This window comes from Panicum hallii, chromosome 3, assembly GCF_002211085.1.
Source record: "Panicum hallii strain FIL2 chromosome 3, PHallii_v3.1, whole genome shotgun sequence".
Taxonomy (NCBI): Eukaryota; Viridiplantae; Streptophyta; class Magnoliopsida; order Poales; family Poaceae; genus Panicum; species Panicum hallii.
The window spans coordinates 20,480,320-20,499,398 of record NC_038044.1 but is presented as its reverse complement, the minus strand read 5'-3'; the positions used below and the strand labels follow the sequence as shown (position 1 = coordinate 20,499,398).

The 19,079-nt window shown below is 42.8% G+C and overlaps 2 protein-coding genes across 2 annotated transcripts; both read left to right on the top strand.

Annotated features, from left to right (window-relative positions):
• The first annotated feature begins 8,956 nt into the window (after positions 1-8,956).
• LOC112887519 lies at positions 8,957-9,918 on the top strand. Its single transcript, XM_025953709.1, has one exon. The coding sequence runs from the start codon at positions 9,029-9,031 to the stop codon at positions 9,662-9,664; it is 636 nt and encodes a 211-aa protein (XP_025809494.1). The 5' UTR covers positions 8,957-9,028; the 3' UTR covers positions 9,665-9,918.
• Positions 9,919-13,841: 3,923 nt separating this feature from the next.
• On the top strand, positions 13,842-18,861 carry LOC112888173 (hydroxyproline O-arabinosyltransferase 3-like). The gene is made up of 9 exons (XM_025954533.1): positions 13,842-13,984; positions 14,127-14,631; positions 14,730-14,797; positions 14,882-15,083; positions 15,298-15,395; positions 15,483-15,552; positions 15,640-15,711; positions 15,842-15,955; positions 18,360-18,861. Exons 2-9 carry the CDS (start codon positions 14,239-14,241, stop codon positions 18,423-18,425), a joined length of 1,083 nt encoding a protein of 360 aa, XP_025810318.1. The 5' UTR covers positions 13,842-13,984; positions 14,127-14,238; the 3' UTR covers positions 18,426-18,861.
• Positions 18,862-19,079: the final 218 nt, after the last annotated feature.

Below are 19,079 nucleotides of genomic sequence, written 5' to 3'. Positions count from 1 at the left end.
TATGCGGAGGTTTCATAATTAGTACAAGAGGGCATGTATACTTCGGCTAAAAACTATATATGTTCCGCACCATCCGAATGTATTTGGACTTAAGGGGCAACAAATCTTTGATAGCATATTCGATTTTGAAGACATCCAACATATGTTCTGCCTCCAACAACTTGGTATTGAAATAGTTTGACTCTGGTGCATGTAAGTGCCTCATCGATACTAATTTGATTTATATTACGACCTAAAGTACGGTATATGCACAAATATTTAATTGTCATACATTATATTCTACAGGATGCAAACAATGGACGCCATTATTTTAAAGAAAAAGGTCCGCTACCTTGACCCCGTAGCGATTTGCGAGGCCAGGCACGCCGGGCCAAAATGGATGAAGGATGATGATGACTACCTAAAGCCATGTGCAACAAAGAAGGAAAAATAAAAGGAATGACATAAATTTCACCGAGAGACTGTGAAGAGGGTTGCGGCCTACATATCGCATGTCATGACACGATGGAAAGACATGGATGTCATATTTGCGCCACACCACATCTAGTAAGTCTAATATCAACCATTTGATATAATAAACCACTGGATTGCTTACAAATCGTACATAATATTTTTTTCAGAAATCACTGGATTGCTTTCCAATTACAACTAAAGCTTGGAAGATTACTCGTATTGGACTCCTTAGATTGGTCAACCCAGAGATACAAAGAATTCATAGAAATTCTACAATTGTGAGTGAATTTCTTATCTTCCCTATGCACATTATGCTTATTTCTCTACAGAAGTATACATATATAAATTAACTTTCCATTTCTTTCATTTCAAATCAGGGCTTACCAGTTCTACATTCATAAAGGATCAATTCATCTCGCCGTCAAACCAGAGAAAATGACTTTACGCACAAGGTTCCTGTGCCACAAGCAACCCGCGGGTTCCGCGTACTATGGGTGCTAAATGTGCGAGCATCTAAGGGTGCAAGGGAGATATACTACTGATCCCAGACGTGTAAGGCGCTACTCTTTATTAGGGAAAGATGCGTATGTGTACATTATTTTTTTACTATAACTAGCACTTGGTTAATTAATTTTACCATGGATTCAATAATTGCAGATTCACCTGGAGCAAAACCGTGTCCAGCTCCACGAAAAACAACTTCTAGATGTAGTCGATAATTTGTGCCGTTTCATTGTGCATGAAGTGGTCAACGTGAGGGGCAAATTTTTTCACGAAGCACAAGATTTGATAACGGAAGATAAATATATTGGACTTCGTGAGTGGGACAATCAACGGCACCGTGCCGCCTCTAGTAGCGTTCCTAGGGAGGAATAGAGGAAAAACATGTATTCAATATGCACTTTAATGATGTACTCTAATGATGTTTGATTTCCATATAATTTAATTTTGTATGCATAAGTATTTTTAGTTACAGAACATATTCCGCGTCACGATCGCGAACTAGATAGATCAAAATTGGCGGGAATGCAAATCGCAATCACGAACTAGATTGAGAGATCAAAATTAGCGGGAACGCAAAACGCAAAAAATAGCGGCAAATCCATTTCCAGGGGCGGGTCACGTTCTCACGGGCCTCTGGAAATACATTTGTAGGGCCGCGTGACCCCTCGAGCCGCCACTACAAATAGAATTTGCAAGGGCGGCTGGGCGGGTCACCCGCCCCTACAAATGCATTTCTAGGGGCGGGTGAGGGGGTGACCTATGACATCCAGGTACTTAGAGAACAGGGGCACTAGGTTTTGGTACTGTATATGTATGCTTATTTGTATGCTTGCTATGGAGTATGTGGGTAGTACAAAAGGCTAGGGGTATATCTGTAGTTTCTATAAAATATAGGCTCTTAAGTGTTATTTGAGTTAAATAGGAGGTAGCACTAGAACCTAGGAGAAAAATCATGCTAAGTGTTTAAGTTTTATCTTTGTAGTGAGAAAAGTGAAAAAGGGAGGTTAAATCCTAAGAACAATGGGTTTATGGTAGAAAGGTAGGGTTTTATGTGTAATTAGCACAAAAACTATAAGGCTTTCATGCAGAGTAAATGCTGTATATAAAAGTAACTTGTGTGTTTACTTGAGGGCTAATATGTAAAAGTGCTAGTCATCATGGCATTCCTTAAACATTTACAAATACACCAAAAGTTTGATCAAATTTCCCTTGGTAAGGATAAGGGTAACTCAAATTCTACTTTGTTCAAAATTTAACATGTTATACTGCAAACTTTGGGTTTTTGAAGTTGATGCCTAAATAGAAATTGTAGAGCTTGAAAAACTCTACAACTTTCTTTTTGGGCACTTCCTCTTTAGACCTCTAGATTAGCGGAAAATCTTTCTTTTCTGTGGGGTCCCTGTACTTCTTTTGTTTTGCAAATCAGTCCTTGGACCCCTTCTCCTTTCTTCTTCCTCCCTGAGCACCTGCTTTTCTGCTCTGTTTCTTCTGTCTCCCCTGTCGCCGGCGCAGTACGCCGCCCCTGGCCGCCGCCATCCACCTCCTGCTCCTCCCCCGCCCACGCGTCACCCCACAGCTCCTCCACCGCCCTAGCTTCCCCTGCTGGCTCCTCGCCCGAGTGCCACGCCGCTTGCGGCACTGCCAGCGCCGCCCGCCGGCACCTCTGCCCGATCGCCGTAGCCTTCTGGTCGCCACCCCGTAGCGGCTCAAAGCCGAGGCACTGCTTGCTCTTGCCTTCCTCCTCATTCCCAGTTGCCTATAAAACGCTGCATCGGGTCCTGCTCGTGCACCCCTGTGCCGCCGCCTCTCCCTTGCGCCGACGAGCTCCTGTCCGCCGCGGGGTTCCCTCCTCAGCCCTCTCCCTCCCCAAATTGGTAGCACACTCACCTCCCGCAGCCCCCACCGTACCCCCCCCCAGCTCGGCCCCTCCTTCCCCCGGACGCCGGAGCGCCGCCGCCGCAGCTCACCCCCGGCCGCCGTCTTTGGCTCACGTCGACAGCTCCCCTCCGGCCACCTCAAGCTCGCTCAAGACCACCAGCAAGTAGCCTGAGCTTCCCTCGTGCTCTCCCTCCCCTTGCCCCTCACCGCCGGTGAACCCCATGGCCGGATTTTGGTCGGAGCTGTGCCCCTTCCCCACGGCCGGCCATGGCTGGATCCAACTGCTTGGATCAGTTTAGTCTTAGGGGGTTCTCTATAAAAGCTAAGGACTGGTTTATAGAAAGAGTGTTTGTTATTTCATGTGAAATGATGTTGCTGACTTGTAAAATCAATAGAAAAATGTAGAAAAATCCAAAAATTGTAAAATTAGTTTTGTTGGAAACTAGATTTCAAACCCTACAACTTTTGTTTATGAAGTTTGATATAAAACTAAGTACTTGTACACTTTTTTTTTAAATATAAAGTTAAAAGGTATTTGGTATACAACTCCTACATTTTGATTTTGTTTCTCATGGTTTTTGGCATATATATTCTATGGGCTATGTGTAATCTTGTGTTAAAATTTCAAACTTAGCTTTATTTTAATAACTTAACTTCTTTTAAATTTAGACAATTCGAATTTGAAAAGCTTTAAAAGTTAGCTAAGCATGTCCTTTAAACCAATTAGTCAAGATCTTTGTATCAAGTTCCAATGTGTTAATATTTAATGCATAATTAAGTTTCCAAAACTTTATGATCTTATAAATTTAAAGTTTTGAGTTTAACTTTGGATTGCAAATTCAAATTTAAATGCTATAGTCCTGGTTGCAGTAAATTTAGTGATACTCTCCTGATTCCGTTATAAATATGATTCAACCTAAACCCTTTTTATTTCATGAGCCTTTGCGTGTTGACTTGGTGAATTGTAACTTTTAAAATATAAGATCTTAAATTTAAATCTCATCTTATTTTTTTAATTGCATCTCATATAGAATCATCGACACTTGACGACAGAGATTACGAGTTGGTCTTAGCACAAGACCAAAGGTTTTCTGAAGATCCAACCCAAGCCGTCGAGGAACTAATTGAAGTCCCGAACCAAAGTTCGGAAACCTCTGACACTCCTGCCCCTAATCCCACTCAAGAAGGCAAGCCCCGACGCATACCCCAGTATTTCAATTTATTACTATTTCACTTATACATTATATATCTTGCATTACGTCTAGGAGTTGAGATGAAACCCTAGTTGCATAAAATCTTAGGAATCTAATGTTTTGTACCTGAGTCCTTATCGTTTAGATGCTCTGCTATATAGAACCGGTAAAAGTCGAGTGATTTCCTGTCACTCGCGCGATACAGGAGTTGCAAGTTTACAATTCTGCAACCATTATAAGGATGATGGACAGGGTCATGTGTTGTATCATGACCTGGAGATTACCCTGTCTGTTTCGTTAAAAAGTGGTTAAGGTCGAAATGTGTGGTAGTGGTGGCTAAGCGTTTGAAAGTACTAGCCACGTACCGCGAAATATGGTAAGCGGTAAGCCTAGTACCCGAATGGCCCGGCAAATGGACGCGTCTCCACCACTCGACTTTTATTTTATGTTTACACGCACCGACGTGTGGGAGTACGTTCTGCATGGCAGACAGGAATACGGGTTTTGTAGTTGCGCTACAGACGTATGTCCTGCACAATTGGTGTGCGTACGGTCCTGCAGTCGCTTATGGTGGCCCCGATCCATAACCCGGAATATGAGGGAAACGGTTGCTTCGGAACGCCCTGTTGGTATTCCAAGCGTGTGTGTTAGGTTTACCTTGCAAGGTTAAATTCGATTCGAATTGTCCGCCTCTCACGAGGATTGAGACTGCTTATCCCTTTTGCCACATCGAGTAAAAAGTATAATTGTTGTCGGAATAATATTGATGGATGTAATCTATATCTTGCTTGCTTAGTATAGGTGCTTACCTAGAAGACTAATCCAAACTAGAATCTGAAAGCTAAAACTTGAAAGTAAGTTATACTCTTAGTTGCTTTTCCGCTAAAAATAACTCAGAACCCTTGAAGTACCCTCATGAGTCTAGATACGGGCTAAAGTATACCCAAACTCGGGTAAGCCTTGCTGAGTATTAGAACGCTCAGCTTTGCTAGTATCTGTTTTAGGTATGACCTTCGAGAATCCCACGGATAACCCTGCGTGGCCAACGTCCGTTCCTTTTGGCTGGTCCGTGGAGTGGGACCCGTCCCCGGCTGGCAGTGACCCTCCGGAATGACACCAGGCCCTGGGCTAAGTATGGTGTCCGCCTTTGCGACGTGTGTAGTTGCGTAAACTTTTCTTTCCGCTGTGTGTTTGGACAAGCTGTTACGCTTGTCAGTTTGAATACTGTTTGTATAAATTTACTTATGTTTAACCCGGTTTGTAATAATGTATGTATGGCTGTAAATTAAAAGTTGATGAGCTATTCTGGGATTGTAAACTCGCCTTCGTACGAGGTAAACCTGCTTCGGTCCTGTTGAACCGTGGTTGTATCGGGCGGAGACCCGACAAACCAATGAATTGTTCCGTTTGAAGTGCGGTAAGCTACTAGCAGTTGTACGAAGGGCATTAGCGCACTTGAGCCGGAATATTTCAAGCGGTTCTGCCACATGACCTGCCCATGGAAATGAATTTGCAGGGGCGGGTAATGCACCCGCCCCTGCAAACAGCTATTATTAGTTACGAAAACTAGCAATAGGTACGCTACCCACCCCTAAAAATGTGTTTTTACTCGCCCCTAAAATTACTTTTTGTAGTAGTGGATATATAGCAAAAACTATATATCTATATTTGCTAAAATAATCACGGAGGGAGTGATAATCCAGCTAGATGATGACACTATTAGGCGCCCACATCATTTATTTCTGTCACCGCCTACAAATGAAAGCATGGGGGCTATTCATGACGAGTTGTAACTTGTAAGCGTAGTTCCATGCGGAATGTAATCCAAAAGGTTTGAGGAAGGGTACGCTAGACTACTGCAGCCGAAAGCAAGGAGGAAGGGGTTCGACACCTTGTTTATGCTGGTAGCTTGGTTGATCTGGAAGGAGCGCAACGGTCGATTGTTCAATAGACAGTCACATACTGTCTCGGAGGTGCTGTATTTCATCAAGTCAGAGATCACCCTCTAGGTTCAGGCCGCTGCTAGGTTAGGTTGTCTTAGGCGTGAGTAGTCCTAAGTGATGTAACATGAGGCCGTTGCTCTTTCGGAACTATGGTTCCCATCAGTTCCAGTATTAGGCGTTTTGCCGGAGTGCCATGTGGAGGGGTGTTCCAATTTTTAAAAAGAAAAAGGTTCATATTACTCCCCTCAAGTATTGTCAAAGTCCGGATAACCCCCTAAACTATTTTTTTTTCAATTTACCCCCTAAACTATGTCATTTGGTCCAGTTTACCTCTTAATAAAGTTTATCTTTTTTATTTATCCATGCACAAGCGAAATCTTGAGTTAAAATTTTGCAGAATGGTAATGGACATATAGCATATTTTATAAAAAAATATGTCAAGAATTTTTCATCATTATTTTGATATGATATGATATTTAATAATAAATTAAACCTTATAATACAGAATTACAGAAATAATAATGATTAAAAATTCATAATATATTTTTTGACATACATTGTGATTCTCACTACAACCCTGCAAAATCTTAAATTAAGATTTTGCTTGTACGTGAAGAAATAAAAAAGATAAAGTTGTATTAGGAGGTAAATTGAACCACATGATTTAGTTTATGGGCCAAATTGAACCCAAAGATAGTTAAGGGGTTATCCGGACTTTAGCCATACTTGAAGGGAGTAATTTGGACTTTTCTCTTGTAAAAACTCTCGTGTTTCTTCTTTTTAATACAAAGAGCGTAGCTCCTGCGTATTCAAGAATTTTTTTTTTGAGAAAGTAGCTCAAAAATTAAAGATGCGTAGCTCTCCTGCGTATTCGAGAAAAAAAAATTGAGAAAGTAGCTCAAAAATCAAAGATGCGCAGCTCTCCTGCGTATTCGAGAAAAAAAATTGAGGAAGTAGCTCAAAAATCGGAGGGCCCTCGGTCGTTGGTCTGGGTGACAATGAGCTTTGACTAAGCGAAGATAACAATGACACAACGAGGTCAAGCTTCTGAAAAAGAAGTTGCAGCGTTCTTCAGAAGGTAGCTGTTGTTGCTGTATAATTAACCTCCTTTGAATGAATGTGATGGTCAACACCGACATCGGTAGACTACAACAGGAGTGATAACTGATTGGTGTTCCCGTGACGTAAGAAACCATGTCATGGGGAAGAAATTCGGTATTTTTTTCCTGTTCGTGCGTAGCACCAGGCCACCAGGGACAATATTATTTCAGAAGCATGTCGGCTGGCTGACTTGTTGGGCAGACAGATTCACCGATTAAGGAAGCTCTTGACGGTTGACCTCGATCATGTGTGTATCACTAACAGGAAAAAAAAGAATAATCTATTGTTTCTTCTCTATTGAAAAATACTAGCTTGGCTGGGATAGAATGAAAGAATTTTGTTGGTCAATGGTCATGAACTTGCCTTGGTTTATTTCGAATTCGGATTGAATTATAAATGTGGCATGTCGTCCAGCCCCACATCTTCTTTGTTTTCCTCAACCCCCACCTATACACATGTAAAGCGGGATCCAAGTGGTCTTTTGGTCAATAAATCTTCTCCTACACAAACTATTCGCAATGTTTATTTGCAGCTAATGATGCGCACACACAAAGGATGTATAAGTTCTAGGTCAATGTGTGAAATGCAAGTTTAACTAATTTTCTTCATTCAATGCGTTTAATAGGGGTAGTGAGTAGAAATATTGATATCCTCAATGGACAAACATTATGAAATGTTTTCTTTAGGAATACGACAAACATAATTGAACAAAGAAAGTAGGATAAAATACATCTGGTATTTTCAAGATGAATTGGATGTCAAAGAATACAACGGAATTTAAAATTTATCTAGATTTTTTCTATTCTTAAACATGAACTTATAGATTTTAAAAAAAATGTCCTTCTGTCAAGGCAGAGTTGCCTCCATAAATATTGACACCCCCAATTAATGGCATGGCTCCCAAGGACAATAAAAAGCTCTAGTTGGTGTTCTATTTTTTTAAAATTGTATAAAACCATCCAAGATTCAAACTTAATAGGTCATTTTCAAAGCAAGTTTTGTGGGGATTTTCAACCTCATTAAATGACATGCCACATAAGCAAAAAAGAAATGATGGCATGGCATGAAATTTATGAGGAGAGAGGAGGTAGGTTTTATGGGGACTAAACTTGGTGTACACATCAAAACTTTGAAACTGGAATGGAACTCCTTCTGAGAGTAATTCATTTCATCTCTATACCTTCTGTCGATCCCATGTGGCCGTAACTAAGTATGTTAGTAATTAATTTACTTACAGTTGCAAGTGGTTACACAATTGATACATTTGATTGTAAAGTAGAACTACGCATTGTCAGGAATTGTCTCATTCATCAACCTAAATCTCTAAAGGCGATGTGGCACTTTAAAATTTGCGTAACGAAACACTCCATTGAGAATGGCGTGATGTTTGACAAAAGTTAGTTTAGATAATAGATTACTCTATCCAAATTCAGTACAGTCGGGTTCATATCGAAGGTATTTTGATACACAATAATATTAATTCTATGGATGAGATATTAGTTGTCAAAATATAATTTAGAGATCCCAAGGAATGAATTTGGAATTCAAATTCTGAAATGGAACCGCTCAACAATCCGGACATGGCATTACTACAATCACTTTTTCTCGGGTGAACCATTCACCAAATTAACACGAGCAAAAACTAAAAGTTTCTAAATCTCGGCCACAATGGGGGCGTTGACATACGAGGCTCCCACTAACAATTAAATAAGGCCGGCTGTTTTGATTTTGAACACCGATCTCTGGTCAACCCTCTAGCCAACACAGAAATCAACACACAGAGGTCTGACCATTCCGAGGTCAAACCCATGTCCGGTCAACCCTCCCCTATAAATACATCTCCACACGACACCCCTCCTCGTTATCCTCAAGCCAGCCATTCGACTCCTCACAATCTTTGCGCCTTCGCAACTTCTAGAAGCTTCCATCTGGTAGGCTCAACCCCCCTCGCTCGCCATGGGCAACGGTCTCTCCCCGTGCCTGTGCCCCGGCGCCGCCCGCGGCGAGGCGGCGCGGCTGGTGTTCTGGGGCGGGTCGGCGAGGACGGCCGGCGAGCGGCGGCCCGTCACCGCCGGGGACGTCGCGGCGGAGCTCCCCGGCCAGCACCTCGTCTGCGCGGCAGACTCCTTCTTCGTCGGCCTGCCGGTCCCGGCGCTGCCGCCGGGGGAGCGGCTCGCGGCCGGGCGGACCTACTTCGTGCTCCCCGCGGCGCGCTTCTCCTGCCGCCAGGCGCTCACCGCCGCGACGCTCGCCAAGCTCTCGCCGTCCCCCGCGGGGAAGGTGCCCCTCGCCGGCGGCGCGGCGTCCCCGTTCGAGTACGTCACGGGCGCCGACGGCGCGCCGCTCATCAGGATCCTGCCCGAGTTCATCGAGAAGGTGATCACGTCGCGCGGCGGCGGCGGCGGCAAGTGCGCCGCCGCGGAGCAGCTGTGCAGCACGCCGGAGCTGAGGAAGCACTACATGCAGCTCGTGGGGGCGCGGGCGGAGCGGCCGTGGTCGCCGGGGCTCGAGACCATTTCGGAGGCCGAGAAGAGGAGGAGGATGCCGTCGCCGGTGAGGCTGATCGAGCTGGCCAAGGCTTCTTCAAGATAGGAGATATCCGTGCATGCCAGCCTATGGATGGATTCCAAGATAGATTGGGGATATAATTTCATTAACTCTCTTGTTTCTTCTGATACAAGCAAGAGGGAGAGGATGCAATGTGCATATAGGAGTTTCAGAAAAGAGGGAGATGAGTAGGTAGATTTGAATTAGTTTTAGTTCATTAATTTTCTCTCCGGCCAACAGAAGATTAGTGGACCGGATGCAAATGAACGAATTAATGAAATTGCATGTCATCCGATCCATGTGTTACCATGAACCGTTGAAGTAATACTAATTGCGTAGAAATTGAAATGTGTCTGAAACTAAATGATGTATTTTCCTAAACAAAAAAAGAGATGAGTTTCCACTTGACATTCGGCATTGCAGATACTGATAATCAACCGAGCTAGACTCTGAGTAAACCAACAATCTTTCGATTCGGAGCAAGACACAAATTGCGCCGACCCTCGGCTCATTTTGGAATTAGGAAAACTTTGCTGTTCTATAGTTAGATCTTTCTCCTACATAGTACTCGAAGTTCTAGATTCAGATTTGCTGCAATAGTCCTTCAATCTGTTGCGGTACATCTTTCCGTTTGGTGTGGTGTGTCTTGTCGATTTGTTAGGTTGGCCTTTCAATTTGTTGTGCAGGTCCTTCGATTTGCTACGGTAAGCCTTTCAATTGGTTGAGAGCGTCTTCGATTTATTGCAAAAAAAGCTCCGACTTGTAATGTGATTTTCAGTCATTCCATTGGTTGTAACATGTATTTGTATCTACCCTCAAGGTTGCTGTGCTAGTTTCTCTTGGGCGTCTTCGTATTAATATTGCATCCACAGTTCCATGTCGCGTTGATTGCAGAGTGAGTTCTTTTTTTTTATGTTTTTTGACACCTTAGTCGCAGCTTGTTGCAAAAAAAAATTTTCTGTTTTAGCAGAACATAAATGTTACAGCGGATTTTCTGATGGTGCTCGATGCTCCAATTCTGACTAGGTTAGATCATTCATCTATCAGATCTTGCATACCGAAAGTTTCAAAACAAGCTTTTTATCTAGCGGCCCAAATAAACAGGCCGGATGGGACATTTAATTTGGTTTCCCTTCTACGAGATAACTAACACAATCAGATCATATGCTCTCTAACTCTGTACTTAATTCCCTTTTCTTAAAAAAAATACATGCAGTGCACTTCTAGGAAAAACAAAAGATCATGCTCCCAACTCTGTAACGTTGAGGAAGACAGTTAAGTCGTCCTTCGGTGAGGCTATCTTCCCCCTCGCCTTCGTGTGTAGTCAGGCTAGTGTCAAATAGTGAATTTTCTTGGCAAAAATACTATTAAAAACAATCGTATAGTAATTAACATGATTATGGGGTTAAAGTTCTAGCGATAGTCTGAAGAAGGTATGTACTAGAATATTTTTTCCCCTAACACTTGGTTTAGTTTGCTTTTGGCCAAATAAATTAAGCGCTTGAAAAACCGTCCAAATTTTGGCATACGAAATCACGGCGATCAAATTAATTAGTTGCCAAGTTCTGGGTAGCTTTGGGTGATATGAAATGATGAAGTGCCAACAAATGTAGCTGAATGTGCGCATCAAACAATACATATGGCGGTTGAATCTTCCCAAAGTTGATAAATCTTAACCCAACCAAACAGATTCGAGATGCTTGTGAGTAGGCAGAGATATATGGTAAGATGGTTAGCTGTTCATCTGCACACATGCATAAACCAAGGCACTTCTCAATCTCACCTGATAAGAAATGCCAGTGGTTGACCTTGACCTTCGCCCATCATATGATCATATCGTCAGGCTAAGTCAACAACTATAATCTAATCTCCAAATCAACTCAGCCTACCGTGCAGTGCTGCCCATGTAATCCGTGGCAGTAACCAGTCTCCCACGTAGGTGAGTGCTACACCGTGTCGATCCCGGGCGATCCCTGGCCACGCCTTTCCCAAAAGGAGCATCCCGAGTGGATCTCGCCCTCCCAGCGTGTGTCCCCGATCCGAGACTTCGCCGGGCTGGCGGCACCCACGACCTGCTTATTGCGGCGACCACGATGGATCGTCGTCGTCGGGCTTGACCGGCCGGTGTAGTGCGCGGCCGGCGGGAACTGACCCGGACGAGGTGCAAAGCCACTTTGCTTAGAGAATTATCAACCTGGTGAACCGGTAAAGTTCCGCGCGATTCTGTTGACCTAATCTTGAGCTCGTGCGCGCATCGAGGCGTGCAGACTGATTTGTGGTGGGCGGTGATCGAACTGCTTGTTACTGGTTAAGGAAAGTCTTTTAATCCCTCTCACACAAGGAAAAAAAAAACTAGTTACTGTAGTTATCGGTGACGGTTAGGTGCACCTCTGACCCTTTTTAGTTTAAATATTTATGATAATTTTTTAAAATTGGATCTCATTTTGAAAAAGTAGCAAAAAAATTAAACTCAAAAGAGTTGAAGGTGTATCTAGAGATCACCAATTTGCATCCCTATCCTATCACTAGTGTTCCATCCCCAAGATCGTTGCCGCTCTGATGAATTGGCAGCATCCTTGCCTTGCTAAAAAAAACTGAGAATCTTTTGATCAAAGGATATATACAAAGTTGGCAATTGAGATTCTTGAAGATATACACTCTATGGTCTTTTCTTAAGAAAGAAACAAAGAAATAAAATATTGCTAGCAAAATTGCACAGTTTTCTAGCAAAATTACTAGATATAACATATTTAGATATAACGTGTATCTAAATAGCTAAAACTATATATTACCAAAGCAACCTACAATTTAGAATGAAGGGAGTATAAATTATCCAACCAAATATGTTTGCTCGTTTGATCACTGTGTGCGGTGCAGATGGTGCTGAGAGGAGCATCAATGAATCTGACTGCATAGGATCTGATTCCATCGCCAAGACGCTAAAATGTCAAATACAAATGAAAAACCAGTTGACTGCTGACCGCTAATGAAACTTGAAAGGCATTTCTACAGTTGTCACCAAACAACATGGATCAATAGTTGTTCATCTCTTCGACCGACCCAATCATGGTAGACAAATAAAGTAAGATGATATATGGCAGATGTAGCTTTTATAATTTTTATTTCAAGCCAGCAAAAATGCCAGTTAAGTAGAAGTAACATTTTTTTAAAGGTAGCGATAATATTTAGGGGGTATTTAGTTTTGGAGGGCTAAACTTTAGTCCTATTATATTAACGAGAATTTTATAATTTATAAGCATTAAATAAAGTCTAATTATAAAAAAATTGCATAACCTCTAGCCTAATTCGCCAGGTGAATCTAATAAGTATATTAATCTATAATTAGTTGATGGTTACTGTAGTATAACTGTAGCAAATTATAGTTAATTAGATTTATTAAATTCGTCTCGCGAATTAGCATCTAAGGTTTTATAAATAAATTTTATTTAATACTTCTAAATGGTAAGATTTTGTTTGATGTGATTAAACTTTAGCCCTCCGGAACTAAACGGGGTCTTAGATTTGCAGTCCCGGATAAAGACGAGATGGGCATGCATGAACGGCTGAGGTTGAAGCAATAACTAGGGATCAACTTTGCTTCCTACTTTCCTCCCTTCTCGTGTTGCAGAATCAGCAAGCACCGGCAAAGCGGAACCTCTCTAAAAATTAGAAGAGAAAGCAAGTATATCCTTAATCTTATCTATCGGATTGAAGATTATGACAAGTATCCAATTAAACTAAGCAAACTCACTCAGAAGGATTGGTATCCTGAGACATGCCAAAAGTAGCATAACAAGAGTTTTTTTTATTAGAGTGACAGCACAGGATGATAGGAAGGAGGATCTTCCTCCAGCCAATGCTGCTCCATTTGACGATGAGCTTGAGGATGACGACTCACGAGTAAGGGCGGTAAAATATTTTAAAATTTAGCTTAGATAATTAAATGATCGGATTAAAAAAATCAGATTCTTATTTTATTTATCTTATATAATTTTAAGCTAAAAATATGAGAATTATATTGGATTGTAAATAGAGCGCTGCACCCCGCTCCGCGGTCCAAAAGCTCTTATGCTGACGAGAAATGCGTCTCCTCCTAGCGGATACGGGGATTCGGGGTGAGCCGTGAGCGCCGCCTAACGGATAACGGAGCGAAGCAACGCGGGCTGACGGAGCGCGAGCGAGTCGGCTGGGATTTGCCTTATTTTCATGACGGCGTCAGCTTAAGCCCTTCTCTCACTGTTCCCTCCTCTGCGCCGAGTTCTCCTCTCCTTCCCTGCCGCGCCACGCATGCCATCGCCGCCGCGGAGGCCCGCGAGACCGCCGGCCAGCGCCCAGCACTCTCCGGCCAGCACCTGCCTAGTCACGGTGAGTACCCCTCGCCTCGCCCTTCCCATGTTCCCTCCCAGCAATATTCTCTAGCCCGATCCCTCAGCTTCACCCGCCGCGGGCGATCCCAATCTCAGATCCGGCCAGCGACTCACCCAGCTCATTCCCACTCCCACGGCAGGCTCCCAGGTGACTCCCGCGATCGCCCCCCCCCCCCGCCGGCGCTGGCGCGCACGGCTCGACAGGGGTAGCGGCGCCCCCCGGTTTGCGTGTTGGAGGCTCGGCCGTCGAGGATGAGCGGGAGGAAGAATGCCGGCAGGACTTCCCCCTGGCTGCTCATCCTCATCTCCGCAGGGTGCTTCTGCGCGACCTACAACTTCCTGACGATGCACGGCCGGGGCCGGGACGGGCCGCGCAAGCTCCTCGGCGGCGGGGGCCGGGGCTCGTACGGGTCGCGCTCCGGCTCCGACCCGGCGAAGCGGTTCCACGTCGCGCTGACGGCGACGGACGCGCTCTACAGCCAGTGGCAGTCCCGGATCATGCACTACTGGTACAAGGAGATGAGGGACCGCCCCGGCTCCGACATGGGCGGCTTCACACGGATCCTTCACTCGGGGAAGCCTGATGGGTTGATGGACGAGATACCTACCATGGTGGTGGACCCGCTTCCTGAAGGCAAGGATAAGGTGAAGTCTTGGTTGTTCATTTTTCGGTGTTTGTTTGACTAGTTATTTGACACCACATTGGATTGGATGATGCTCGTGCTGATACAATATTTATCCAGGGATACATTGTCTTAAATAGGCCTTGGGCATTTGTCCAGTGGCTGCAGAGAGCAAAGATCGACGAAGAGTAAGTAGATTTCCCTTCATTTCTTTTATTTTTTGCTCATGGTTGAAGGATTTGTTTATGTGCTCATAGTGGAAACATTTGCAGCTATATACTAATGGCGGAGCCAGATCATGTCTTTGTGAAGCCTTTGCCAAACTTAGCTCATGGTGATGAACCAGCGGCGTTTCCATTTTTCTACATCAAACCAACTGAGAATGAGAAGATATTGAGGAAGTTCTTTCCAGAAGAAAAGGGACCTGTCTCAAAAATTGATCCTATTGGCAACTCTCCAGTTATAATCAAGAAGGTATCTCATGATTAATAGAACACTTGGATTTGGTTATGGTGGCTGCCAAGATAGCATATGTGCCCATGTATTGTTCTTTTTAAGTTTTTATTTAGTTATGCACAAGTAAATACTGATTTTGTGTTAATGACATTGTTCAATGCTAATCCAGTCTGTTTACCTATCATGTTCATCTTGATTGATCCGTTATGGATGCCTTCACAAACATCTTTAGGCCCAACTTGAGAAGATTGCTCCAACCTGGATGAATGTTTCATTAAAAATGAAAGAGGATGAGGATACAGACAAAGCTTTTGGATGGGTCTTGGAAATGTCAGTATAGAGTTCTTCTCTGCTTTTATTTGTTCTCTTTAACATGTGTGAATCTTATTCATTTCTATCTTACCATTGTATCTGTAGGTATGCATATGCTGTTGCTAGTGTGCTGCATGGTGTGCACCATAGTCTCCGTAAAGATTTCATGATTCAGGTGCTAAGTCTTGTCACTAGATAATTCATCGCATAGTTATGTGATGGCAGTTTATATCATTAAAGATGCGCTTGATGATGATTGCAGCCTCCTTGGGACCTAAAAACAGAAAACACATTCATTATCCATTATACGTATGGATGTGATTATACAATGAAGGTGACTACAGTTTACCTTAGCATCTATGAAATATTTTCAGCCGTGTTGATGCTCTCTATTGCTCTGTAAAATCTATTGATCTGCATCAGAGAAAGATTGTATGTTTATTATTTTCCTTGTGCTAATTCAGGGTCAGCTAACTTATGGGAAAATTGGTGAATGGCGTTTTGACAAAAGATCTTATCTTGAATCACCACCACCAAGAAATCTTTCACTACCCCCTCCTGGAGTTCCTGAAAGTGTGGTATGTGCATAATATTTTGTATCGTTGACTATGTGTGATGCCTATTTGTTTCTACATATGATCGGCCTTTCATGTTTATGAAATCTCTGAACTGCTTATTGAATGTGTAAAAATGTGTCTTGTGCGTTGCTCTATGTCACATTGATTTTTCTATTCTCACTTGTTTAGCCTCACATTTAGGTATAATGTGCTCGATCAAATAATGTTGAATGAGTACAATTTTATTGAGATATCAATAATATTGTTGTTTTCTTGGGTGGTCTTAATCCAATTTGTAGGTTTCCATATAGATTTTTGGAGATCTGTTGTAAACTGTTGGTCAAATTTAGGCTAGATGCTCATGAAATTGTGTTGCAGCCTATTGTTTGCACGCTTGTGTTCGAGTTGTTCTTTTTTTATATTATATAATGGCTAGAAAGTCCTGTTAGACCATACTACCAGACTATTGTTTTGTAGAATTTGTATCGACCAAACAGTTTATTTCTAACATTTTTCTATGATGATTAGAAAACCGTGTTTTCTTAGCATAAGCTTTGTGGCCATATTGGAATCTCTGTTATTAACAGGTTTTATCACCAGACCCAAGAACATGATATCTAGCAAGTAGCAAGTTTGCATTTGGAAAACCCTTTTTGTTCCACTTAGCCCTATCGGATATTTTAGTGATAGGTATGCTCTTTCCTTCTGTCGAAGTGGAATCGTAGAACTTTACTAAAAAAACAGCTCCTAGTTCGCAGAAAAGTATAGGTCTAGATTTTGAGGACAAAATAGTTTTAAGATAAGCTACTAATTGATTCCTTGATGATATGCACATCCAATCTGCATTATACAGTCTTGCTATTGTGATATCCGTTCATCATCAAAAGCTTTAGAATGATAATTACTATACCCTTATCTTTTGGTAACGAAGTGCAATGTGTCTTCTTATTCTAGTACAGTTGCGATGCACCTGATCGGACATGTAAAGGGAAAAAAAAACTCAACCCAAGGAGAGAGACACCCCGAACGCGTTGCACACTTGCACTTAAGGTCGAGAAAAGGCCCTGAAAGTCGGCTACAACCTGCACGCTATCGCTTTAGCGACTGCACTATGACCACAGTGAACACACAGTTAGGGACCTTTTTTTTTTTGGTGAGTACCTGGATTCGAGCCCTGGTTGGTAGCCTCACAACTGAAGGTCCTACCACCATGCTATGAGCACATTCCCAGACATGTAAAAGAAACAAACTAGAATCCCAACAAGTGTAAACCATATCACAGGGAACGGGGTCAATGCCATGTTCCGGACCCAGGAATGCCGTCTCAAATCACTGGTCGAAATCGACTGGGGTTGATGTCCTGTTTCAGGCTGGGTCACGGCCCTTCGGCTCCTGGGTCAAGGTTCGCCAGTGATGGGAAAGGAGCGATGAGATGCGGGAGAGGATGCTGGCAGTGAAGGTTGAATAGGAAGTGTGTGGTGGTGGCTTTGGAGGGTGACAGGAGGTGGCGCTGCATCAAATGATTGCATGGAAGTGTAGAACCGTAGCAGGAACACCACATTGGATTGCTTTACAGAAGAGGACTGCAGAGGGGAAAGGAAGCAGCGGTTGCGCTTCTGCACAAGGCTCCCTTTTCACGAGACCAGAATACTAGGGTTGGAGGGCTGGTTGAGGTTAAAGTGGGCTGGATGGGTCAGGAAATAGTGGCCGATGATGTCCTTTAGTCATTTTCGTTTATTCTTTTCATTTTTTCCTTTGAAACATGCCCATTTATTTACGTGTGGGTTTACTCATATGTGGATATTGTGCACCCACCACACACGTTGACCCAGTGTCATCGACCTCAGTTACTTGGGGTCACGTACCACATACCAAATTATCGTCCTTAACAGGTATACCCCCCTTCGTTCCCCATTTTCTCCAAGTACCAACCCACGTCCCACGATCCTGTTCCTTGACCTGATCGACCCAACATAGACCTTTTCTGTGTAGAATTGCTTTGCTCGTCAAGTTTCAATTATCTGATTGTTTTAGCCTATTGAAAACACTAAAAGAACAGTCCATCCCAGTTGTGCACATGTCAATCATTTAACTGTTAAATTTGCCTCATTCATTTTTACACCAGTATTGTCCAACTAGGCTGCTATGCTGTTGAAGTGTTGTTATTGCTGTCGGTTGTCCAAATCTTCTGCCATTTTTACTGGCAATCCACACAGCAATGGACACTTGAGGAAGCTCAAATGGCATTGCAAGTTTAATGCATATTCTACAGCAAACTTACAGAATTTTTGTTGAATAGCTTCGTTCCTTATAATTATTTCACCTTCGTGATCCTAGCCTTAGTATGCTTGATCAATATTTTTGAAATTAGGATTTCACAACGAGGCCACCCTAGATTCATATGTTAATCTGATTTTTTTTCCAGGTCACCCTTGTGAAGATGGTGAATGAGGCCACTGCAAACATTCCAGGGTGGGAGGATGAGAGATAATCTGATGGCTTGGCTGAGCTGTAGTTTATTTTAGCTCCTAGCTGTTATGGTTTTTGTTGGAAAACATAGAGGAATACCACGGGTGAATAAAAGAAGAGCGTTCAATTCATATCTGAAGTCTAGGACTTTGGCCAATTTTCTACAGTTTAACGTAGGTTAGTGTTCGGTAAGAAAAAGATATATTCACTTCGATCTAGTGAGTTGCATCATTTTTGTATTGTAAAGCAGAAATATAGGCTTTTGGTTACTCTTGGTTCATTTAGCCATGTTGTAAAGCAGAGATGTAGTTTAGAGTCCTATGCATACCATGAGAGGTTTGTTATTAGTCATCTTGGGAAAAGTTCTGCTGGGTGCTGGCAACATCCTGCTGAGTGCTATCACTGGAAACCACCAAAGGCTTTCAGAAATAGTCTAATATACCTTGATATTACAAATATTTGATGATCAGTTTTTTAGAAACAAAACCTGCCTTTTGGGGGGCGTATATTCCTTATCTATTATCACTTTCCGTTCTCCCCCTCATGTTCGCATTAAGTCATTAGAATGGTCGTATCAGGAAAAGAAGTTACTAAAAAGTGATCCTCAAAAAAAACAAGAAGAAGTGACCCGTATTGAAGTGTGGATAATTGGGCAAATAACAATGGTCCACACAAA